At 38.0% G+C, this 25,738-nt stretch overlaps 1 protein-coding gene and 1 long non-coding RNA gene across 9 annotated transcripts in view; one reads left to right on the top strand and one right to left on the bottom strand.

Annotated features, from left to right (window-relative positions):
* Positions 1–25,738, top strand: part of LOC135304996 (uncharacterized) — a 118,729-nt gene that overhangs the window by 61,014 nt on the left and 31,977 nt on the right. Inside the window, exon 3 of one of the 8 annotated variants that reach the window (XR_010366270.1) lies at positions 24,129–24,147. The exons of 3 other annotated variants lie outside the window; for them this stretch is intronic. This is a non-coding gene — a long non-coding RNA (uncharacterized LOC135304996). Of the gene's footprint in view, positions 1–3,221; positions 3,241–11,506; positions 12,373–14,208; positions 14,228–17,954; positions 17,980–24,128; positions 24,148–25,738 lie in introns of those variants that run through there. 4 more of the 8 variants (XR_010366269.1, XR_010366272.1, XR_010366263.1 and 1 more) reach the window with 4 other exon arrangements.
* OLFM3 (olfactomedin 3) overlaps positions 19,722–25,738 on the bottom strand; it is a 49,489-nt gene continuing 43,472 nt past the window's right edge. The window contains exons 5-6 of the mRNA XM_064428067.1: positions 22,395–22,501; positions 19,722–21,070 (exon numbers count right to left, since the gene is read on the bottom strand). Of these exons, the coding sequence (XP_064284137.1) occupies positions 20,393–21,070; positions 22,395–22,501 (785 nt within the window). The 3' untranslated portion in view covers positions 19,722–20,392. The remainder of the gene's footprint in view (positions 21,071–22,394; positions 22,502–25,738) is intronic.

Below are 25,738 nucleotides of genomic sequence, written 5' to 3'. Positions count from 1 at the left end.
GGATTAAATACAGAAATACTATCAGTTCAATCTATTTTAATTCAACCCAAATATAATAAAATAGGTGTAAATGGAAACCATTGCTTCACTTAAGTTGCATAACACAGTCACAATATTTCAGCATATTGCCGATCTTTTTGAGTGCTTTATCAAATATCTAGCTGTGACATATTCTATAATAAATTGTTAATGTTCATATTTGGCTGTCATTTGTTCCTGGCTTTTTGAGAACCTCCCATCTTAGTGTTAGTCAATTTATTATCCAAAAATTCTTTACACTTTCAAAATAAAATCTCTAAAAAATCAAATCAAAGTACTTTTGGCAATGCACATCTAAATCTGCTCCCAAGATGGAGGAGCTTTTCTCCTTATAAATTCAGAAAGTAATTGAAAACCTTTTGTAACAAAAATACCATCACTTTAGAGCTGATAGCCCAGGTACAAACTTTCAGCCTGATTTGATTTGAAACTGTCTGATAGCAAATGTACAAAACTGGGGGCAAAATTGTTAAAAGCCTGCAGAGCATTGTTTGAGCTCTTGTCCAAGTAGTGCTGAAAAATAAAGGTGTTTTTTTTCCCCGTTTTTTTTTGCATTTATCTATAAAATATTGCTTTTGGAATAACTACAAAGTGAAGACAATTATTCTGTAATGCCCTGTATTTTCTAGATAAGTGCAGGGCTAGGATTCATAGCTGTTTCACTCAATTACTGCTTTCAACAATGTTTTTGCCAGGATATTGCTTTTTGGGCACTTAAGAAAACTGAATAAAATTGGATTTTATGTAAGATGAACCATAAAGGGAAAAACCACTCCACCAGCACAGGGTTATCGGCCTTCAAAACCATAAATTGTCAGCTTAACTCTTGCTGTCTCATGAAGGTTCTGCTATTTTAATTTTTTTTTAGTAACAGGAAAAGGGGGCGTATGAAAAAGTAGCATAATCCATGAGAAACCTATCAAACAGTATAGTAAATGCCTTTTATATGTTTCAAAAAACACATGTGGCTCTAATTTTAGAAAAAAATTAATATATTTGTTCCAAGCACTACAGAATCACTTTTGATGTACTGTTGGCAAAAAAAAGGAAATATATATATTCTGCAACTACTTCTAGCAATGTTTATTTCTGCTGTAGAGATTATGAACTCACTAAAATATTTTTACTCTCTTTTTGCACATTATCAAATGGGAAACAACTATATCAGCACTGAAACTTCTTAAGGGGCAAGATCCTAAAACTATAAAAGTTGATGGAATTTTTTGCTGCTCTCTTTAGTGAACGATGCACCTTTTTCATGCCTAATAATTTTTTAAAATTAACTCATTCACTTGAAAACATGTAAGAGTTTACCAGATATTTAATTAATTCAAATAACAGGATTGGGAGTTGAAGCAGCTTGTCTAATTAGTGAGAATTTTTTCCATAGCCTGACTCTTCTATTGCAGTTTGAGGTTGTTACTTGTCCTTTCCACAATGAACATGGAGCAGAGTTGACCTCTGTCTCCTTCACTGCAGTCCCATAATCACCTATCAGCATCCGACTCCTGAAGTTTTTACTCTCCCATACAGTAAAGAAACCAAACTCTTTGAAGAAGAGTCCAGATTTTCCAGATTTCAGATGATGTGATGATCTGGACTTTGTCCTGTTATTTCTCATCTTCTTGAACAGGATGCTGCAAATTAGATACAGTGTTAGAGCCCATGTGCTGAGTTCCCAGAGCTTGTAAGATTTGCTTCACTTATTTGTCTAACACCTCTACATCTATGTGACTTGTATCAACATGCACATTAGTGCAGTTGTTTAATTTTTTTCACAGCAGGGGAGTTTTTATATATTTTTTCAGCTGTAGAATAACACTATAAACTTCTTTCAACTGCCATCACTATCCTGTATTTTCATAGTAGACTGAAAATAGTTAATCCTCACACTTATTGCATTATATTGCTTATATTTCATACTTCCCCCCTCCCTCCACAAGAATAGAAGAAGCATTTTATAATGCAAATAAGGTTAGAGCTGAGGCATCAAAGTGTCTGCATTAGGGAGGTTTTGTTCTTTGGGCACAATAGGCATGGGTATTGTGTGCCTAAACTGTTTCTGGGCTTGGGTGAAAGGAAAGCAGTATAAGACAGTTTGGTGGTTCTTGATAACTGATAGTTCAGGCAAATGTTGAACTGTGCCAGTATCATTATGTTCCTTTCATTCTCTGATAATTGTATTCCTTTTATGAGTAGCAAAATACATAGTGTCCTGAGTGTGAACAGCTCTCATTTTCACTGTTTCTTGATGTTTTCAATAATTCCACGGTGCCTTTCAAGGGGCCTGTCCCCAAAACACAGCCACGAGCAGACACGTTGCATCCAGGTGTTCCCTGGACCTTGTACTGGTGCAGATGGGGGTCAGTAAAGCTCAGCTATCCCTAGGCAGGGAACTGCAGCACCAAAGTTAAGATTAGAGCTCCCTGAAGTTGTCCTGAGGGATTCGATGAGTTCCTACAGCTGCGTAGTACAGGGCTGCCACATCTCTAGGTTAATAATTTTGGCTGGGTACTTAAAGAGGTGGGATGGTGGCTCTAGGCAGAACTGACTAAAACACCTTGAATGAATGAGGTGGTATCAGGCTGCATTCAGATTTGGCAGTGCTTGACCTCTTTGCATTAGCCTGTATGCATGGAGCTCAGGGCCAGGAGAACTCTTACATTACTTGTTCTGCTTGTCCTAAAGGGACAAAGTCTGGCAGAGGTGCGTTATATCTGTAGTAAGGCTTTCTAGCAATGATTGCTATAAATGAGAAGTGCTATACCAAAGGCTGCTTTCAGCACAGCACCTCCAGCTAGTGCTAACAACAACATGTCCAATTCACTTCAGACAGAGCTAAATTGTCTTGGTAGTAAAGTTGGCTGATATTGCTAGTTTTAATTATTTAAAATTTGTCTAAAATGAAATGTCAGTGGAAACTGGCTTCAGTAGATATTTGAAACCATGGTTAAAAAATTTTACTTTTAAATCATTCCCATTCACTCTGAAATGTCAGTAGTTGGACAGATTTTGATTAAGTGTCACACAATCACTATTGTGAACATATAAAATTTTAGAGTTTTTATTTGCTCTAGACACATTCTTTCTTAATATATGTCACTAATCTAAGAAAAAATATATGCTGCAAGATGGATTTGACCTTGGATGTATTGTTCTAATTGTTTCTTACTCATTGTTAGGCTGTGATTTTACAGACTTGGAAAACTGAATGGAATATTGGAGAAGAAATTTGTGCTTCTCCTACACCCTGAGGGGGCCTGTGCTCATATACTTGTGGCTAATCAGTGGAAATGTCCTTACAAGCTCAGAATCAGTTTGGTCTCTTTAAAGCTCAGTACCTGTGTGATGAACAAAGAACAGGAACAGTGAAATACAGGTGCCTCTGTATGTGGTAAATGAGCAGATCTGAGAAGCAGAAGTTTTCTGGGCAATACACTGGAGATGAGATGTCTCTGAAAGGCCTTGTTAAAGATTCTCCTTTACTTTGTACTTACAGCAAGATTTTTGTCTGGAGGTTTGGATCAGTTCTTGTTATGCTTAGAACTAACATTTCATTCAACTATGCAAATGGAGAGGAAATGAATAAACATTGATTAAGAATGAGAATGGGTATTTTGTGTTCTGTCAGGCACACAGGAGACACTCTATGTTGCTGGAATAATTACTGTTGGCATATATGCATAGCTGAGGCACAAATGGGAAAATTTGAGAAAGCCCTAAACAGAGGTTTCAGCTGTTTGCTAACAGTGTGATGGCAGACATCCCTCACCATTAAGTGCTCTTTACATTCCTAGTGCTAATAGATTTTTTTCCCCATGGAAAAGCTAATGACCTATTTAAATTAATGAACTATTAGGTTGTGTTTTTTCTTCCAAAAGCTATGTTATTGTAATAAAACACTTTAGCACTTTCCTTAGACCTTTGTATTTCCTCTGTTGAATTATTATTTGAGAGATACTCTTGAAGGATTGTAAGCTTGTAAACTACTTGTTAAAATATTGCTTCTTAGTGTTATTTGAAAGTATTTATGTCTGATATTTTTTATCTACAAAAATTCTTATGTCTATTGTAGGAGTATTAATGTTACTGTTTCACCTGATGTTAGATTTGAACAATGACAAGAATAGGGGTGAGCATGCACAGGTATGTGCAGTAGCAGAGGGGCTTTTCCAGAGATGCCAAAGCAGTGGGTTTTTTTACACGGGTTTTTCATGGCTCTGATTTCTTTGCATGGTAACCATCCCACCTTAGGGAGTCAGTTCTGTACCGTTTGTATACATATCTGAAAATTCTTTTATGAAGTTATAATTTACTGTGGCTTCTAATAGCGTTTGATTTTCAGATAAGGTTTGTCAACTGGAAAAAAAAAACCCAAAAAAACCCTCTGATGCTTAAGTGTGGGGTTTAAGAGATTTGACATGGAATACTTCTCTTCAGGCATCTCTGCTGTTCCAGGATTGGGGCAGTGTTTGACCAGTGGATCTGTTAGCGATGCTTAAAAGGCTGTAGCTGGGGCAGGCACACCTGAGGATGAAGTTTATGGTCTGATTAGAGCACCCCATGGTCTCCTGCAGATGCATAGCAAAAGGCTGGTTTCCCTTGGAGTTGTGCTTCAATTGCTATGCAGGTATTGCAGCACACACCTGCAGTGCTAGCTGAAAGGGCAAAGCAGGAGTTCTCAGGGAGCTGCTGTGGAGCAGATCTCAAATATCCAGCCTCAGTCTGCCAGCAGGCTGACAGACATGGTTAGTGGCTTTGAACTTTCTAAACATTTCAAATGCCTGTGGAAGTAGACAACAGATATCAGCCAAGACTATCCAAAGAGTATTTTGAACTCCCTCCTTTTTCCCAAATGCTGATGGGGATGGGACAGAATTGAATTTTTTGTTAATTTGACATGGACTGCTTTTCTGTTATCTCTCAGATGTGAACTGGATGAATAATAAGCTTTTGTAATGCCTAACTACTTTTTTAAAAAAAACCCTAGATATTAATTTCAGTGTATGCCTCAATAAATATATGCCTACATATTTGGAATGTGCATTTGAGATGCTGTGACTTTGAAATATTAGTCTGTGAATTGTAGCAGGTAAATTGAGAGTAAGAATGAAATGTATTCTCCTTCCTCAATAAGAAAATCATGTGTTCTGTTTTTTATTTTATTAGAAAAATAACAGTGCAATTTTCTTGCCTCTATCTGCTCAGGGGAAGCACTTTCATTGACTTATGAGATATAACTTTAATAATTTCTATCTGCTGCAAGGAAACTTATGTTAGTGATATACAATTACAATAAGCTGTGACTGTTTCGACAGATCTGTTTCTGTGAACAAAAGATAATCTGTACAGCATATCCCAAAAGTTAGTAAGCACATACATCCTCTACAGCCACAGCTGTGAAATGCAAATATAATCAAAATCTCTGGAAAACAGGTAAGCAATTCTGAATTTTGCCACTTGTTTCTTTTCAATCCATGCTTAACAATGTGCTGTGTTTCAGAGACTACCAACAACTCCTCGGTGTTTGGTGAGGCATAACTAAATCTTCCACTATCTATAAAAAGTGCTCTTATCATGTAGAACCAGAGACATGCACAGAGGCTGACAGAGCTTCTCTAGTGACTGTAAACCCATGTTTGGCTGCAGGGAAGTAGGGAAGAAAGAGTCTTTTAGTGGCTTTATTGATCTCCTGAAATAAGTAGAGCGACAGTGAGGCAAAGCTGGGTATGGCTGCTGTGCTCAGGGGACAGGAGGAGCGAGAGGCGGTGTCGCTGGGAGGAGGGATGGTGTGCCACCTGTGTGTGGTGTCTGGTTCTCCTTCCTTTAGCTAAGCTGGTTTGCCTTTTGTACCCTTCAGCTTTTGTGTATAAATGGGAATCGAAGGCAGCATTTGTCTCCCCACTTTCATCCTCTTATCACTGTTTTCTCTGCAATGGCATGGGAGTTTCAGGGTGCAATGTTCACCACACACATACTCTTGCTGCTCAGTGTGTGCAAGGAGTCCTGTCCTGGAGAGGTTCCCATGAGTTTGGGGAAAACAACAGCACTTGGAGTAGCCTGGGGGTCATGAGGGAAGAAAGGACAGAGGGTGACTTGCCCAGTATCCTTTGCTGTGTGAGGACATGATTGCAGAGCACTCCTTGTTCCACGGCTCATCCAGGTACTCGTTCTTCTCTTTGCTGTTTTTCAGAAGTGAATTTTAAACTGCCTGAGACTCTGTTGCCACTCTGTATCAAAGTTCAGAAATGGAGGAAAGACACTTTGCAAGTGACAAAAGCCGAATTAGTTCTGGCAGTCTAGAGTGCAGGAAAGTCTCATTAATTAGAAATAGATTTTGTTACGGGACCATTGATTCTGGATTTATTCTATTGGCTTTTTGGCTTTTTTTTTTGTTTGACATACAACACTAACTACTGGGTAAATAAAAATGAATTAATAGAAATGCTGCCGAATATTTCTCCTTGCAATTTGAACAATAGATGTTGTCTTTTGCTATGTATTATGTAGCAAAATAACACATTTTCCAATAATATTTAGTATTTCTTGGAGGAAAAAAAAGAATAGTTTGTGTCTCTATCTACTCATATAGATACTGTAAATTTCCCTTTTGCTTTTCCAAAGATGAAAAAAAATTTGTGACGCTTTGCTTTTCAGAATATTTTCCATGTAATTTTTTAAAGAAAGACAGGTATTTTAGTGCATTCAGCTACAGGCTTTTCTAGTTCAAAGAAGGGAAAAGAAAAGATACAGTACTTGGCAGTCTTTTCTGACTACTCTTAACACATTGTTTTTTCTTCCTACTGTGGCAGCTTAAATTTATGTATGGTTGTACTGCCAATGCAGTGTCTATCCATCATACATGCTGGATAAAGGTCAGAATACAAAAATGCCACAGCTTTAGGAGGGGAGGATTAAAAACATTTGTCTGAGCTAAAGCACTGGAAAATTAAATCTGGATTCAGTCAACTAGAGTTTAACTATATATTTTGATATAGTTATTTCATTTAACCAGACACCTTGTAGGGTAAATGAGCTCTATTAAAGTAATCATAACTGATGATTTTGCAATGCACTGAAGTGAATGAATGGGCCTCAGTGTTAGTTAACCTTCACTGCACTTTTCATTTTATGAATATAATTGACATTAGAGTGCACATTTAATCTACTTGTCTTATTTATCCTCATCATCAGTGACGGCCAAGGTATGGAACTCTGAAACAGTCTGTAGACTACACACTACTGTAACATGTCACTCAATCATCTTGTCAGCTGCTGCACTTCTGGTTTTTAGTAGTATGAATTTGGAAACTGCTGAAGGAATTGTCTTAAATACAGGTGCCTCTAGAACATTCCTAGAAAAACACAAGCTTATGAGGGCTGCTCTCAAAGTCACACACACACATCTCTTTCATTTCTCATTTTGTGTTTAGAGCCAAAACCTCCCTTTCCTTCGGGGTCTTATCTCCAATGGTACATTGACTTGTTATCTGGGCTAAACAAACAACATTGGCTTCACTTCAGGTTTGATGATTTTATACTGCTTGAATGATCTGATTTATTTTACATGGTGTTCCTGTGTGGTATGATGTGCTGTCTTGTATTGTAATTTTCAGTCACGTGTCACGTGAATTCCACAAAAGCAAAAAAAAGATCCACCTTTTCTGTCTTATCAATACAGACAGAAAGCGCCCTAAAGGTCACCCAAACAGTAATTGAAATACTTGCTGCTATCTAGTGTGAAGAAACTGGAGCAGTTTGGTTGAATCTAAACATGGCCATACACAAAGAGTATTTGGAATTGCTATAGAATGTAGGAAAAGACAGTATCAGCTATCAAAGTGAAGCTCCAAAGGCACATTAAAAATGTAAAATATAAAACTTAATCATGTAAAAATCAGCGTAGAAAATGCCATAAAGAAATTCCTCAGAAAGCTGAAGACTTACACTAGACTGGTTAAATGTGCATCCACAGAGTTTTTCTTGACCTGCAGTCTCTGGAAACAGGAAATACATTTGGCTCCACGTGCTTGTCTTTACTTATGCAGCAAAGGTAGGCTACTTGTGCAGCCACCGTCAGAACATTATTTAAAAGAAAATGCTGTTTCAGTGTTGGTAATGTATTGAACACTTTCTAAGGACACTGAAGTAACCTTAAAGAAAAGAAAGAATAGCACCAAACAAAATATTTTCTTTCTAGGACAAGGTATTAGAGTATTTTACCGCTTGCATCTTCTTTCTTCACCTGTCAGAAGTGTTCCAGAAGAAATTTCTCCCCGTGTTGGATACATTCACTCTGTATTAAACAAATATAAACGTTTTTTTTTCCATACATCATTCCGTATGTTTAATGACATCTTTAATTTTCAGAGTATTTAGGGGCAAATCTGGTATAATCCCCTATTCTGTATTCCTGGCCATTATGCAAGTTACATCAAGAGAAATGCTCATCTCCAGGAGTTGTTCTCATGGTTTGATCTTTCTAAGGTTCTTAAAAGTACTTAAGTGATTTAAAATGGTATTATCAGTAATTTCTTGATTTAGGGAAATTAAAACTAATTTTTTTTAGGGATCATCATTATTTTGTTGCTGAGGAGCAAGCCAAGAATGCTGGCTGATATTCTTTCACAAACATAATCCCTTATAACATTCTTTCTATGTATTTATGCACAGAGCTACTGATGGCTGAATGGAAATAGGATTTAGTGGGATTTAATAATATTCTCAGTAGAAAAGCTTAACTTAATATGCAAGTTCTAGTGGGACTTTTCTTTCCCAAAGACATTTTTTAAGCATTTAGATACTTTAAAGTATACAAAATAGAGATCCAGCTCTCAAGAAGAAAATTAAGTCCCATCAAAGTATTACTGTATTAAAATGTAGACCTTTATAGAAGCTGATACTAAGCTCATGAACATAAATCATGGAATTATTTCTTTTAAGGCTTTGAATTGCCTGTTCTTGTTGTTGACTGCATTTAATACAGTCTTTTTATTTATGCCTGGTGTCCCAAAATAGTGAAAAAAGAATGAAATTTCCCACAACTGGTCGCTGATACAGAGGGATGAAGTAACCAGCACCAGCTGGGCGCTCCTCCTCAGACCCCTCCGTAAGATTGTAGCTGTTATCCTGAGAATGTCTTCCACTCTCCAGGAGTGACAGGTTTGACACAGCTGCTTCACCCTCGTGTGACAGCACAGATAGAAATTTAGCTGGAAAATGGACTATTTATACAGGTTTTTCTTCCACAAGGTAGCTGTGAAGCTGGTAGAACGTTTTTTCCCCCCAGAAGGCCTTGGCTTCGATGGTTGTGAACGACATAACTGATATGGCCTGGCAACTTCAGCTTCTGTAATGAATTATTAATGAGAGAAAAGCTATTTAGCACCTCTGGAAATTGTAGCTGATTGCTAGGATAGCATCTCAGTATTTTTGTAAGTGATGCTGATGAATGGGCTCTGTAAAATTGAAATAATGGAAGAATCTTTAGCATATTAATACAGTAAAAACTGCCTGTCATGAGTCAGTGACACAGTAACAATTGGTTACTTGGTACAGGTTTGAGGAGTCTTGAAGATGGTTTACTGAGCCAGAAAATTGTCTAATAAAGTGACTTTTTCATATAGATGTTTTGTATGAATTCATGGTTATTTGCTAAATTACAGTCCATATAATTTTGTAATATACTGTGAGAGGTATTTATTTCAGCCTTTTCTGCTGAAATTAGATGGAAGGGCCTGGATAATTTATTCAAGAAAATACTTCCTGAAGAAGTGATAGCTATTTTAGAAAGAAGAAAACTCAGATATCACAAAAAAACCAGAAAGGTGAAGCTAGTGTCTTCATACATTCTCTTAGAAAAATTTCTACCCATGGCATTTTAATGTAGTGCCTTGGAAGCTGAGTAGGCAAAGGAAATATTCTCATTGGACTATTGCATCTTCAGGGATGAAAACAAACAAAATAAAAGTAATTTGTTTTCTGTCTTTGATAATAAAATGTAATGGAAATATGGACGCCTCCTGTATATTTGTAAAATAAAAGGTGGTGGTTAGGAAAGATGGCTGTTACTAGCAAATATCATTCAGGCACAATTCATAGTGATTAAAAAAACAGACATAAATGTGTAGAAATAAGAATCAGGTTATCTGGTGTCTAATACCTTCCAAGATTATCTGGCTTGTGGTTATTTCAGTCTGTTTGGGTTTCTGTAAGCCCTGCTGGGACAGGGTGAGTCCCCTGCCTGGGATTTGCTTTTTCTGTTGGACAGGCACCAAGGCAGAGCAGATCCACTCAGGGGACTACTATGGGGACTGGTGGAGTTCAGATAGTCCCTGTAATGCTGCTCTTCTGAGCCAAAGAGCTTTAGAGATTTACTCAGCCCAATCCATCAGTAGCTCACCATCAGCCATGTTCTCCTCCTACATAGCTATTGTAACATCTTTTTAAATTTTTTTTAAAGGCAGTTTTCTTAAATTTCTTCCAAGAAAAAGTCCACTTGTTGCATCCCACTGCTGGGGTTCTTGCTTTAATATTTATATTTTGTGTCATGTTAAATTTACTATAGTCAAGATAGAGGCCTGGAATAATCTATAATTCATGGTTGTAATCGTGTCCCAGAATCTTCCTTTTCTGTTTAACTGAGTTTGTAAACCAAATCAATGAGTGCTGCTTTTATTGGGCATGAGACACTTATGGCTGTTTTTGTGTCTATGTGGCAATATCTATCTAGATGTCTATGTTCTGTATTGCCCCTGCCATTTTTGGGGTTTTTCTCTATTTAACTCTAGATTATTCCATTTGTCAATTACACAGCACCTCACATAGTTCTATCAGCTCAAATAAGCTTTGAGTAGTAGCAGGGAGCTGGAAACAGACAGGAGGTGAAAAGAGGGAAGCTTTTTAATTGGATTTACTACTACTGAAATGAAGCGTAGAACTATATTCTTTAAAAGCTTGTGGTTAGTCTTGATTCCTGGCAAGTCTGTAACAGTCATTGAAAAAACCAGAAATCATTCTAAAACTTTGACAAGTAAATGGCTTATCCAATATACTCACAGTCTAATTTTTATGTTAATGACAATTGTTAAAATTGATTAAATGCTGGTTATCTCACATATATTGCCAAAAGACAGCCCAAAGTAACCATTATTTAGCATTATCTGACTTTTTGAAGCAAAAACTCACAAAGGGTTACTCATAACAACTTTCATGAGACTTTCTACATCAGTAATTTCCATAAGGGTAGGAAAGTCCCAATCGATGAGACAATTTTTAAATGTTGACCTTTTTATGTTTCTTGAAGCATTGCTGTGTGTTTATTCAGTCTTAATAAATCTGAATGGAAGAATGCACCCAAAAGTGCTGATAAACGCTTTAGATCTAAATCTGTCAGAGATTCATACAGTCAGAGTGTAAATCTATACTGAATAATGCATTGCCTAATCTGACCTTTCCTATTTCACAGACCATTACACTTCTCCAAAACTGACTCCAGTATTGGATCTCTGTTGAGTCTGATAGTTTGGGATTGACTGAAGCAAAACAGAGGTGAAACTTCCCACCATTCACACATCCTCAGCATCACTGGGTACACAAATAATTCAGTCAGTTCTCTTTCAGCTCTTATTGGTAAAAAATGTTTTCAGATATGGTTTCTTAATGCCTCTTTTTAAGTTCATAGACAGCATTGTTTATGTAGAAGGGGAACAGAAGAGTATTTGTTGAAGAGATTTCTAATTAATTACTTGAAATGCCAAAGGCCCCTTTCTGCAACTGGCTCTGAAATTTCACAGGACTGGGCCCAGGAGTGTCAGTGAAAGATAATTTAGCTGTTAATATTGATAGATGCATTCACACAGACAAGACATCAAGGCATAAAATGGGACCAATATGTATTTCAATATAGAAGTGTAGGCTATTTAAAATGGGTTATTTGGCAGGCCAGAGGAATCCCTATTTAGTAGCAGAGGACTAAAGCATTCCAAAAGAATACAAATCAGAAAAAAAGTTGTAAAAACCCTAATTAGCATTTCTAAACTTGCTATACTTATCTGCTTATTTATCAGAATTTCTGTAATCTAATAAATCACCCCAGTCTTTCTCTCCTAACTCCTGGGTGGCCAGGTGGCAATCATGGACAAAATATTCCTGAGGCTGTGCCACCGAGTGGACTAGCTAGACAGCAGCACAAAGCTTTGCAAACCACTTAGAAGCTGTTTAGACTAAGATTGCTTTCCTACAAAGCCTGCCACACTGTACAGTTTGCTTAACTTCATTACGAAGGTTCCTTGATTATTTGGGTGACCATTGTGTGGAACATTAGGGTTTCTCAGGACTACCTGCTGGGAGCTTCCCAGTTTCCCCAGGATGAATATATTGCTGTTTGCATTGCGTGGTGTGGCAGCTGCCTGCACACGGGGGGCTGTGGCTGTCCCAATCTCTTTGGCTGGCTGCAGCCTCTGCAAGGCATGACTAATTTTGTTTGAGGTAGAAGAAATATCTCCATTTTGGGAAGTCTGGCTAACAGGGGAGTAGTTTTCTTATGTTGCATATTGGATTGTTTTCTGGCTGTTATTGCTTCAGTCAGTGTGTAAGCTCTTGCCCACACATGCTATATTCTCTCAAGGCATGGTTGTAAACATCACATACAACCTAGGTACAGTAATGTGTCTTTATTTACGTCTGCATCTGTCTGTATTATCTGAAAAATTGATTTTGTGCTTTTTCTAAGTGTGGTTTAGAAAGGAAAACACAAAACTAAAATTTATGTAGCTCTTTCATCCATATGTATTTGATGCAAAATATACACTGTTTTCTAATTTTTATCTTTAATAGAAATATCATCCTACACTGTGGCATAAAATAATTCTATTTAAATGTGTTTTCTTGTTCTAATTTAATACGGCAAATAAGCAGTGTTCCACACTCATAATAATTACAGGATTTTAAAATTTTTTGTGAGTCTGTTGAATGATGTAAGTATTAATTTTTAGATGGTACATAAATATTCAATTCCATAATTACCTAGTCATGTAATGAATGTTATTATTCAGTAATACCAATAAAATCAACTAAGCTGGTATTTGGTATATTCTGTTGGAAAGCTATGAGTGTTATTAAGCTAGAGCATATATTGGGAAACACTAATTGGGATAATTTTTTTAATATGTTATATTTTACAGTGTTATTGTCTTTCAGATTAGGAGCTCTGCTGTGTGTCATTTTTCTGCTCTCTATCATGATATTGCTTTGCTATTAGAATAACAGCATTTTAGCATTTGCCATAAGAGTGCAGTTTAGTATTTTAGAGTGTAATTCATTCCTGGGCACTGGGCCAAGATGAGGCCTGTGAATCTCCCAAATAAGTGTCAAATCATATAAAAATTGTCATGTTTTCCTCCCTCATTTGGCCTGGTGAGCAGAACTGCTTTTGTAAATACTTTGATGAGACTTGTGCTGTGAGGAGAGCTGGTCCAGAGACATAAGAGCCTAAAATGTGTTTGGGTAGGGACCTGCTGCTCCTCCTGAGCATGGCCGGGCTGCACTGTGTGTCGTGGCAGAGCTCTGTGCCCTAGGAAATGCCCATACCTGACACTGCCTGCTGTGGGAGCAGCCTTTGGACTCCTCCTCGATACAGGGACCAAAGTAACTCCATACAAAGTGACATTTTTTTCCTCAGAAATTACTGGAAGGGCTCACCCATGGCAGGCATACAGTGACTGTGAATTAACAAGCCACTTTACCAATGGACACAGGCCTCCTTACTAGGCCGAAAACAAAATGGGCAAAGCATTAAAAATTAGTGTGAGAGCGTGGGAACAGAACTTTCTGACATGTTTGTCTCAGCAGAAGTGAGCTAATGAGTAATACACTGACTTGAGAACTGAAAATCTAACACCGACTGCTGGTGAGACAAAGAAGCTCTGCTGGGCTTAAGCTGAGCACATCTGTGTCCAAGGTGCCCAGCCTCAACAATGAGATTTGTACAAATGTCCTGTCTTTCCTGATGGAAACGACCTAAATTAGTGTCTGTAAATAACCTGGCAGTCCCGAGGAGGTGGCTGCTGCAGCAGTGGCAGCTGCTGTGTGCTCTTCCCCAGGAGTGAGCGGCTGCCAGAGCAGCGGTAATGAGTAACCGCGGCTCTCCTGCACCCTCCACCTCCCCAGGGCTCCTGTCTGTCCCCGTGCTGGTCCCTGAGCCTCCAGCAGTCTGGGATGTCCTTCAAGGTGACAGCAAGCCAAATTTACCAGGATGAGGGAAGCCTGAATAAATGACCTGTTTGCATGGTGTGACACAGACCTGGAGCTTAACTCGAAAGGTGTAAGGACCTTTGACAGGTCCTTACTGTGAGGCCTGATTTCCTGGAGTTGGAAGTGCTGCTGACCACCTTGAGGCTGTCATCCAGAAAGAAGAAATGGATGTCTAAACCTGCTGGGGACAATGATGAATTTAATTTGAATGAATTTCTTGCCATGGCAGATATGAAACAAAATATTTACTTTAAAATAAATAAAAGGGGAAGAAAGTTATCTTGAATCTGATTTAAATTATTTCTGTAGAGCAATCCATGATATACAATCAGTATTGCTTGTAGGCAGTTTTATGGGCTAGCTAGAGCTAAACTGGAAAAATAAATTTATACCTTCTCCAGATGAAACTTGCTGTACTATAAATCTTCTGTGCAGTTTGAGTTCTATCTGAACAGCCATTCATTAAACATACTACAAGATGAGAGGGGTTGGAGCAGGTTTAAGTGAAGATCAAGATGATTAGAACCAAAAAAAAGAAGAGAAAATACAAAAAAAAAAAAAGGCAAAAAAAAGCTGGGGTGGTTTGTGCATGTGGCTGATAACATGTGAGGGAAAAATGGGTATTTCTGGCCCAGTGGGTTCTTCCTGTTTATGTTCACTATAAGAACTGCATAAATAGGAATTCAAAGTTCTGTACAAAAGGCACAGTAAAATAGATTATGTTTTGAGATGCCAAATCTGAGCTCTTAGCTGTCATTTTCATTTGTCTTCATATACTTTCCTGTGCTGCCATGGTATATCAGTCTCACAGTTTCTAGGGAAAATGGTACTTCTGGACAGTGGATGCAGAGATGGAGCCAGAATGCAGCTGATCTAAATATTGTATTCATTTATAGCGAGCTGTGTTTTAAATTCTGCCACTTTTTGAAACAAAATCCTGAGGAAGCTTTGTTTCACTTGGACTGCTAAAATGTTTCTGCAATGTAATTAATTGAATGTTCTGAAGCAGTAGATACAGGGAAAAGTCCACAGGCTCTTCTGCTGATGCTCAGCTAGCAAGAAGCATATGAGTTGAGTAGAAATTTCTGATTCTAAGAAAATATGAATTTTCTTCTCAGTCTATATTTCATAGAGAGACAAATATCCTTGGTCTTTAAGAGGTTGGATGTTTTTATGAAAAGCTGGTGCAACTTCTCTTCATATTAAATCAATAAAAATTATTTGTATTTTAAGAGTGATGATTTCCTCTAGAGGTGGTATTGGAGGAAACAGAGTTTTGATATCAGGGTCAATATCTATATTTGTGAATAATTCCTCCTGAGTAATGAGAGCTGCAGAAAAGATGTATCCCTTGTGTTGGTGAGCCTCGTGGCCTGACACAATGTGTTCTACATGTGTCAGAGGCTTCTGAGGAGAAAGAGAGAGATGTAGCACTGTAGAAATTATCTTGAAATGCTTACTAAGTACACTGATTGACCACAGCTAGAAGTTTACAGGAGTCCACAGATTATAAGAATGGTAATTAATCATAATACCAGAATATTCAGGAGCATTATGTGTTGGCAGTTTTGAGAAAACTGCACACGTCAGTTTAGTGAATCTGTGGTCGTAACTACTGCATCAATATAGACTCTGTTTTCTAGGGCCAGGCAAAAGCCATGCTGTACAAACCAGTAATTTTTTGTATAATTTCCACAGCTTGGTGCTGGGTAACTGTCTTTCCTCAGTTTCCCATTAAGTGAATGCAGAAGCCCTCATGAAAATGGTCTTTGCATAACCTAAATGGTCTTTCCTGTAGAAAAACTATCTAATGATAGATAGAATTTTATAATTCTAGAATTATTTTATAGTTAATTTATTTGCTTGCATGTTGATGTCCATGTATATGATCATGTGTTTGGAGAATTACTGAGGGAAGTTCAGCTTAGAAACCAGGCTTTGCTTTTAGTTCTGGAAGTAAGGTGGTCTCTGTTCTTGGTGGGGAAGTGTGTTTCAGGATTTGGCTTTATGATCTGTGGAAGGTAGTTTGCATGCTTGAGTCCTGTTGAGTGTGAGCTTCTGGTGGGATGCATTTGTGACACTGTTGTGGTGCAGGAGTTGCTCTCCTGGGGATTAGTGGTGTGGGGAGCTTGTCAGCACAGCAGGCTGTGATGCAGCTCTGCCTCGAAGATCTGCAACCTTCATTTGCCTTTTGTGGAAAAGATGCCCAAATGCTTAGCATTGCCTTCTGCATGTCGAGGATATGAGATTCACAGCAGGGAATGCTTGGGTGATTTATAGGAAGAGGTGCTTATTCAAATGATTTCCAAAAAATATTTTCACTGGCACAAACATCAGTATGTATCAAAACTGTTCCCTGGCAATTATTGAACTGGAACAGGATACAATTTACTGGATGAGTAATTTGCTGTGAATGGTTTGTTCATCTCTACTCTGGCATTTTCTAAGCAATTGATTATGACAAATTACCAGGTAACAGGTTTGTTCAGGCTGTGCTTTGAAACAAAGAGCCTCTGCTGTGGATCCAGCCTGCTGGGCTGAGTGACAGCTAGTGCCCCTGGGCTTGTCTGAAAAGGAGGATTCTTAGATATAAGCAATCTGTGATTAAAACCTTGTATCATTCCATTTTACTCAGCCATTTTCTTTTAAATTTTCAAATTGAATCCCATCTTTTGCTAGCAGTGATTACAGTGCTGGGGAGACTCCACATCACCTTTCCAGGGCTCTACTTGGCACGCTGTGACAGCCAGGGCATGCTGCACAGCCTTCGTGAGTCACAACACACTTGGGAGCTACTGGCTGGCACAAATTGCCAGAAGGAACTACAGATTATACTGTGCAGGAAGCTTTCTCTGGGAAAGTTTGTTCTGTCCATTTTGTCCTGAGGAGTACTCAGTCCATTCCAGGGAGAGTACTATGGCCTTTGTGGTGTGCATCGTTCATGTTCCTTAGGCTCCCTCAGGCCAGGATGCCTGCAGGATTGGCAGACTTGTGTTCCCGGGGTAATTTGGGGCTGTCTGCATTCCCCTCTGCTGCCAGCACAGCTTGGTGAAATTTAGGTATCCTGTTTTGGGTGGAGGAGTAACATGGTGCTTTTACATGTTTATCCCTTGAAACAGGAGGTCATTAAGATACTGAAACAGACTTTACAATTAAATTCCTCATGTTTAGGGAGATGGTTTTTTTTCCCCTACATACTACTGGTATTCCATTATCACAACAAAAAAGCATATGCTTCACCTGTAAAACTTGTAGATTGCTTCTACATCATGAAGATTTTCTGCTTGTGCTGCCCAATTATGAAGGCAAAGCTTGTAACAGAAATCTGCTTATATTGAGGCATGGTGTTTTCAGCCTTATGGGAATATTACTTTCGTATTTACAATTTTGAAAAGACAGGTGATCAACACATTCACAGAAAAACAAGTGCTCCTTAGCAGAAGGCGGTGTTACTTGATAATGTCTCACCATGTTTGGTGTTGATTGTATGGAAGCTGTTGTTTCATGTTTAAATATTGAATCCAGCCTGTTGTTACTAATTTAGAAGGGCAGGATTTATCTTGGTTTGACAAACCACTTTACAAAGGTGCTTTTCCTAACCCTCTTTTCCATCCATCTCTAGCACCCTGTAGTAGTGTTTCTTTATTTCCTTTCACTAACAGGTGCATTACCTTGTAAATGGATTGAAACCAGGTGAGAGTAATCTTACTGTAAGAACTGTTATCAACCTGTACTACTGTATGTATGCTAATTACACCGTATGAAATTCTTATAAAGAAATCTGCTGGTAATTCTTTTCAGATAAAGTGATTGTGACTATTCTTCAAGTTTATGATGATAGAGTAGAAAGTTTAATTTCTCAATTTAATGACTAATGTTTTTGCAAATGCTATACTGGTTAAAAAAACTTCTATTTTGTTGAAATTACAGGGGAAAGGTTGGGGGTTTTTATGGCTTTTGATAAAAATCTGGACATACTCCATTTTCATAAAACATCCCTGTAGAACATAAAATACCTTTTTTAATGAATAGTCATATACATTTTCACATGTCACAGAGGAGGTTTCATTGTCAATACAGGAAAGTTGGTTAGAGGAGGGAAGTGATTAATTTGTCTATTTAGCTGAACTCAGTTTGTCCAAATACTGTGTAACTGATTGCATGGGGTAATAGCTACTGTTTGATCTAGACAGGAGAGGGGAAATGGAAGCAAGAAAGTAACTTTTCTCTGGTCATGTTGTAATGTAATTAGTTGTTTGTTTTTCAGTTTTTTTGCCTCCTTTATCAGTTTTTCAAAACTTAGTAGCATTTTTTTGTTTTGCAACTGATGTGAAAAATAAGGCAATTTGTACAGCTTCACATGGGCTTGTATTATAAAGCATACTTGTGAACATATATAGACACACATATTTATAAGAATGAAAACATTAATGAGACTTTAGGTGAACTCAGCTGGTACATTAGAAGAACCAGCAAAAAAAAAAAAAAAAAAAATCTGGCTTTTCAATTTCAAAGGATATGAAAATAGAAGCTCAGTGTAAGGAACACAGCTTTCACAGATTTTTTTCAGATACCTCTCTTTTACCATTATGTTCGAGCCCAGCTATTAAAAAAGTCTGATTACTAGTGCTTAATGTTAATTTCTTTCTATTTTTGCCAGAAGAGATACACAGCACCCCATTCCCTTTTTCTCATCTATGCACACCTCTCCCTGCCACCCAGTTTCTGATGAGATAGTCCATCAACCACACAGTTTTCAGAAATATTTGTTTCTTGAAGGCATCAGTTTGGGTGTAGCAATTCTACTGCCAGCAAGCCCCAAACCTCTTTGCAAGAGCTTGGCCCTAGTGTTGTTCCCTAGCAAGAATTTTGGTGAATACCAGGGGCCACACTGATCATCTGGGAGTTGCACTTTCCCTGGTGTATTTTCTGTGGTTACTGTCATCCCAGAGAAGAGTTTTGTCAACAGATTAATGTTCTCCTATTATGAATAAGAAGACAGGCAGATGGAGAGCAGCTTTGCTTTTACCACTGCTTCTCAGTGCCCCAGAGCAGCACAAACAGGAGATGCACTCCCACTCTCAGCTGGTGGGCACCAGCTCCTTCCAGCTTCTGGCTTGTAAAGTGCACAGCAGGGATAAGCGTAAACAAGGGCAGTCAAGTGGTGGAAGGGAAGAAAGTAGGAGAACAGGACTGAGAGAGAGAGAAGCCAGCAGCAGGAGATAAAAACTGGGCAGAGCAAACAATTGTGAAGCTGGAACTGGTATGAAGCTTCAGAGTTGCAAAATGCCAGTAAGCAACGCTGGTGAAGAGGGGATCTAGGAAGCAAAGCTGAAAATAGAAATCATGCATCTGAGAAGCTACTGGTCTTTCTCAGAAATAACTTTCTATCAGATTTTTACCACTTTCAATTGACTCATAGCCAGAACTGCAATTAAGCTTCAATATATTTTATAAAAAATAGTACTTAGTTTACTTTCACATAAGTGAAGAGATACAATTGCACAATGGTGGTTACAATGGTAGAAATACATACTGTTGATAAAATGTTTGCAAGAGATTTAAAAACATACTGTACAGCACCACATCTGAAATTGGATGATGGCAAAATGAATCATACGTCTTGTCTAAGAAAATTAAATTCCTACTAAATTTTTTTTTCTGAATAAATAAAAAAATACAATATGCAATATGTGTCTGACACTACTGAAATATTTCCTGAAGTTAAGCAATATATTAACACAAAAAATGAGGTAAAAAAAGACATTCATGCATTTAAGCCACCATTAGTCTCTGACTCTAAAATAAGGCAGATCATAATCTTTTAAAAACTGTCTTTAGCCATTTAAATCCTCTTTAGTGCTTTTCAAGACAAGGTCTTGACAGACCTCGCAGAATCATGAGTTAAGATGCTTTTTATTTCTGACAGGTCATTTTTGACAGGTTCAGCCATATTTGAGATGCATTACATAGTAGAAAATGTTGCTTTTGTTTAATGAAGAAAGAAATGTAAATTAAAAGGAACTGAGAGAGATGGATGCTTTTAGAGTTAATCACAAATGAGACTGCTTTGAGGGAGGGAGGGGTAAGGGAAATAAAATTATGTGTCATCCTCAGTTTTAATGATATGGAAAAGTGTGACATTAAACAGGACTTGATGTCCATTATTCCAGGCATAAAGAGCTCTATCTCTTGCATTGTAGTCAAGCATGGATATATGAAAATACTGATTATGGAAAGGAATGTCTGTGTACTCATAGGTGGAGGTTTTTGTGGAGTAGGAATAGTAGACCTTGGCTCCCGTTAAGTGCGAGTTAGTGACATACAAGGTGCCACAGATCATGAAGGATTCTCCAGCACTTCTCTTGGGGTAGCCTGTGCTCCAGCTCTTTAGCACCTCCAGCGTATCCTGGTTCAGCTGGCTGATGACAATGTTGCCTGCATTCTGGTTGGTGGCATACACAGCCCACAGCCCAATTTCATCTGCCATCAGGTCGATGTCAGAGAAGCCCCCCCAGGTGTAAGGGTAGACGTTGTGGAAGCCAGCGTACTCCAGGCTGCGCTGCGCCAGCACCCGCCCCGTGTCGAAGCTGTACTTGATGATGATGTTGCTCTGGTACTTGTTGAAATAGAGGGAGCCATTGTAGACAACGTGGTTAGTTCCTGCCCATTTGAATGGAAGGTTGTATGTCCTTGACTCGGCCCCACTGACGAAGTCTGCGATTGATTTGTATTCACGGACGATTTTATTGTTAGTGTAACTATCCATGTACCACACCTGGAAAGGAAACAAACATTGGGAGTGACCATCTCAAACACAGGTGTGTGGTGCGTGATCATGATATGGCAGAAAAAGAAGGAAAACAAATTTTAGCTGTGCAGCAGGCTAAGAAAGTGCAACATTACCCACATTCCTGTCACAAAAGCAGGAGGAACTCTTGAATTTCTGAATCAAACTTTCCTGTACGGGTGAACTCTTGACACAACTGTTACTAATTACAGTGTCTGCATTTTCAGAGAAATTTAATTCTGCATTATTCAGTGTTTGGGCCGCTGCTATATTGTGCTTGCTTAAAGATATTTCTAGAGACTAATAATCTAAGAGACAGAGATGGGAAATGGAATGTGAGATAAACTTGAATTTATACTTAGGAATAAATGTGGTTAAATTTTTTTCAGCCGATTCTCTGTTCAAAGAAAAAAAGTATTTTCTTAGTAAAGGAAACAAAAACAATAGTAATGAAACCAGTAGTGTTTCAAAGCCATTTTCCCCCTTAAAAAAGAATTGTTACTTCTTTTTTATGTTCTTTATGCAGCTTCCATTCCCACATTTTTTTCCTTCTTGCAATTTGCTTTTTCTCCTTTTAGTTTCTCAGAGTTTGCTGCTCTCCTAAAGGTAATTGGGATTTCTGGAGTCAGTAGCAAAGCTGCATGGACACAGTGGGCAGGGGAGAGCTGCACACAAATCTTTATATTTTCTCATTTTTCTGTTGCTTTTTCTGTTGTCTTTAGTTTTTTTCAGTATTCAAAAAATTAATCTTGTGGGTTTCATACAAATGTAACCTAGAGTTTTGACTTCCAAATCTCTTTGATGAAGAGAGCATCTTCTCAAAACTGTAGCCAATTTGAGATCCTATTGGAGATCCAAATAACAAAACAGTAACATAGCTTGGACACGATGGAGCAAATTATCTGACTAGAGCCTACATGGGGCCTAATCCTGCCAATTTTAACTGTGCTGCATTATGGGTTGTGTTCTTGGGTGAAAATGTTGATGCTTGTTTTAGATTACTCTGGCTTTTAAAAGACCTAAGTACAATTAAATATGTTAGGAAATAAAAAAAATTGGGTTGTCAGTTGTGATAGATGATTGTCAACCCTGAAAAAGTTGAATTAAATGGCACAGAAGTGCTTAGATAACTTTTGTCTTTGGATATTTTTCCAAAAATACTGTTGCTTTTTCTCTGGAGATGTTTGAGTGTGAAAATGACTGAAGTAGAAAAACATGCTCAGGAATGTAACTTCCTAGGGGAAAGTATCTTTTAAAAGATTAAAAAAAATCAAGTAAGACTCCAGGACACAAAGATAGTGCCTTAACATACTCGGTTATTTTTCTCTGATGCCAATGGATCCGTCATCCAGGCTCCAAATCGGGTTCCAGATATCTTCACTGTAATGGGACCTGTAATTTTCATCAATTTGCCACATGCTGAAATCAAAAAAACAAATGCATTAATGCACAACTCTCCTTGATGTCAGTTAGAACACAAGACCAAATGCTCCAAACTAATAGTGGCTCCAGGGGGATTCATGCTTATGTTGAAGATTGATTGTCACCTTCAAAGGAGGAACTTTACCATATTGAAGAGTAATATAAATATGCAAAAATATACACATAAAATTTTACTGATATATATTTTTGTATTTACATCTTTTGAAGCACAGTTATGATCTTTGGGCATAAGCTGGAATACAGCTGGTAAAATGTCTTTTGAGCTGAAGAACATTTAATAATAAATGAAATGAAGACATAATCCCCCCCCCCCCGCCTTTTGCCCTCAGAAATTTCAGCACAAAGCTGGGATTGATGGATATTTCAGTATTCCATTGGCCAGGGTAACAAAGTGGTTAAGGACAGGCAAAAAATGAGCTTGTATACTCAACATTGCTGTACTCAAAGCTTGTGCCTGACTGCCCCCTGCTTACACACACAGCTCTTTCTTTAGTGGAGGCTGCCTGAAGAAAGTGAATATGAGAATTATTTAGCAAGCTTGGCTGTATTGGTTGGCTTCTAATCTATTTGGCTGCCTGGGAGGAAATAATGAAAGTCGATACCATCTCGGATGCTGACCTTCCTAACAACTCAAAAATCTATATTTTAGGGGACATTAATAAGATGCCTCTTAGTAACAAGCTCCTGGTGGAATTCATGTGTTTACCAAGATGCAATATCACACAGTGGGGTGCACGTAATTAGGTGGAATAGCATGCTTTTAAAGAAAAGAATGTAAAAAGAAGTGAAACAATTTTTAAAATTTAAAAGTAAGTGCTTCTCTGTGCTACACAGTTTTGCTATACTGATAATCATATCTGTCTAGGAAATGTAGAAAACAAATGGTATCTGGTGTTGAGAGTGAATTTCTTCAGCTCAAAAGAGAGGGTCACATCAAGCCTGAATTTTATACTCTGTAACTGGAAAGGAATGTATCATGCCAGCCTATTTGGGTCACTTAGAATGGGGTTAATGCTGTGGTGAAAACTCACAGGCTGCTTGGGTAGTTTTTGTTCACAGCCGGGGCAGTTGGACATACCAAAAATGAAGATAACTGAATGCATGCTGAGACCTCAATGAGCAGGGTAGGCTGTGTCTATTTCTGGGTCGATTAAGAGACATTATTAAGAGACATATCTCAATCTATTTAGGTCACAGTATTTTGATGATATTTTTTGGAATTTCCCATTTAATGCTTGGTTATGATAGGACATAATTTTTTATTCTGGATTTTTTGTAGGCACTGTGTGTTGAGTGCTCTTTTTCTACAGCATAAACCTCTATTAACTTGAAAGGTAGAGGACTATAACCTATCAGGGTGAAGGCTGCTGATTAAGAGTTGGTTACACATTGTTAATAATTAATGACCTCTTCAGCCTTCATTTAGTTTAAACTGTATGAACTGAGCTGTGTACCCCTGTCACAGGAGTTAGATGCTTTTAGAGAATAATCTTTCAAAACGTATTGAGATGCTGTTCAATGTGAAAAGAGATGATGTACGTCAGCTGTTAAATGATCAGCAGTTTGAGTCAGGGTGTATTTCTGATCAAATTTTTATTCCCAGACAGCATGCAGTAATCAAGAAAGGAAGACTCCTAGGAGAGCTGCTGTATAGCTGGGGGACAGCTGACTGAGAAAGTGACAAAGTTTCTCTTTTTGGCATAACAGAACAGAGCACTTTTTTTTCTCTCCTGCACTATAGTAGGTCCCATTTTTCTTTTCCTTCCTCATTAACCAGGAACCTGTAGATCTTCCTATTTTTTTTTACCCTGGCAGAAGGGAACCTACAAAAAGTTTTGGTTAATAGCAGTTTGATTCCCTGATAGAAGGACCAGAAGCTAGTAAAAAGTCAGGTCAAATATATCTCCATACAGGCACCTTTGAAGAAGTTCAGTTACTCTAAGAAAAATGTGATACTTCTAGGCTTTCTTTTTTTTTTTCCTTCCCTACGAGGTTCAGATGGGGTTACACAGAAAAGAAGTGGTGGGATATTTAGAAGCCCTCAGTCTCTTTTCCTTGGCTTTGAAAGAAGCAGCTGCCGTACATTAGCAAGTTCCAGCCATAATTGATTGTAGCAGTTGGAAAATCTCAATCATAGAGCCTTTTACATCCTAAACGGAGCTGTACAGGAAATATTATATGCAGAATCCAGGTGCTTTTATTGATTCCTCTCCTGGAACAATTCTGTGCAGTGGAGTGTAAGTCTGTTCATGGTTTCCAGTATTTATTTATATTAAGGAAGAAGCTGAGCATAACGTGACCATTAGAAGAGAAAATAGATGTACTTTTGTACAGCCTGTGGGCTGTGAAAGTACATGAGGCAGAATGTGTCTGGAAAGCTCCAAAGTGAGCAAGTGTCAGGAGGAGGCTGTGATAGTGCAGCTGGAGAGGAGCAGTTCTGGAATAGCTGGAAATGGGTGGATAGTCCCATTCTCTGTGATGTGACTGGATATTGGTAGCTGCCATATAGAGCAACTGAGTGTGTATCATTTATAGAAGGACTGGCAAGGGAAATAAAAGCACAACATTCTCTTGAAGTGTTCATAAGCATCATTATTATGGGTGGTTTTTTTTGGTAATAAATAAGGGAAAATGAAGAGAGGTTTTTTTTGGCACTCGCACAAATGCATTCCAAGTGTTTTACTGCTTGCACTTTTCTGCTTATGGTCCAATTTGTCATGACATACTAAAATCACTGAATGAAGAATTAGTTCTTAATGAATGTATGTGTATTTTCCTGCATAATATGAATCCAGGAAGCACTATAATATAGTTATTAGAGTTTGCTGAGAGGAAGTCCCTGGATTTTGCTGCATAAGTGCCATTACTTGCTGTGTAATCTTTGGAAAATCCATCCATACTTTTGGGCTGTTTGTTCCTTTACCTACAAAATATAATCTAAATCTCTATTGCCCAGTTTTATACTAAATGATATTTGTAAAGTTCTTCAAATCCCAAAGGGAAGGATGCTTTGGAAGTAGAAGTACCACTGCAATCAATAATCTCATGCCTCCACTAATAGCTCCTCTGCCACTGATTTAACAGAACTTCTTTGGATACACAGAATATTCTACTTTTGAATTTTTAACAAAAAATGTTACCGTAAAATATTGTTCAGAGTCTACAGTATAATCAGATACAGCTAGACCTTAATCTGATATATATCTGCTCTCA

The sequence above is a fragment of the Passer domesticus genome, chromosome 7, assembly GCF_036417665.1.
Source record: "Passer domesticus isolate bPasDom1 chromosome 7, bPasDom1.hap1, whole genome shotgun sequence".
NCBI lineage: Eukaryota > Metazoa > Chordata > Aves > Passeriformes > Passeridae > Passer > Passer domesticus.
The sequence above is the reverse complement of the archived record's forward strand: the minus strand, read 5'-3'. Positions and strand labels throughout refer to the sequence as shown.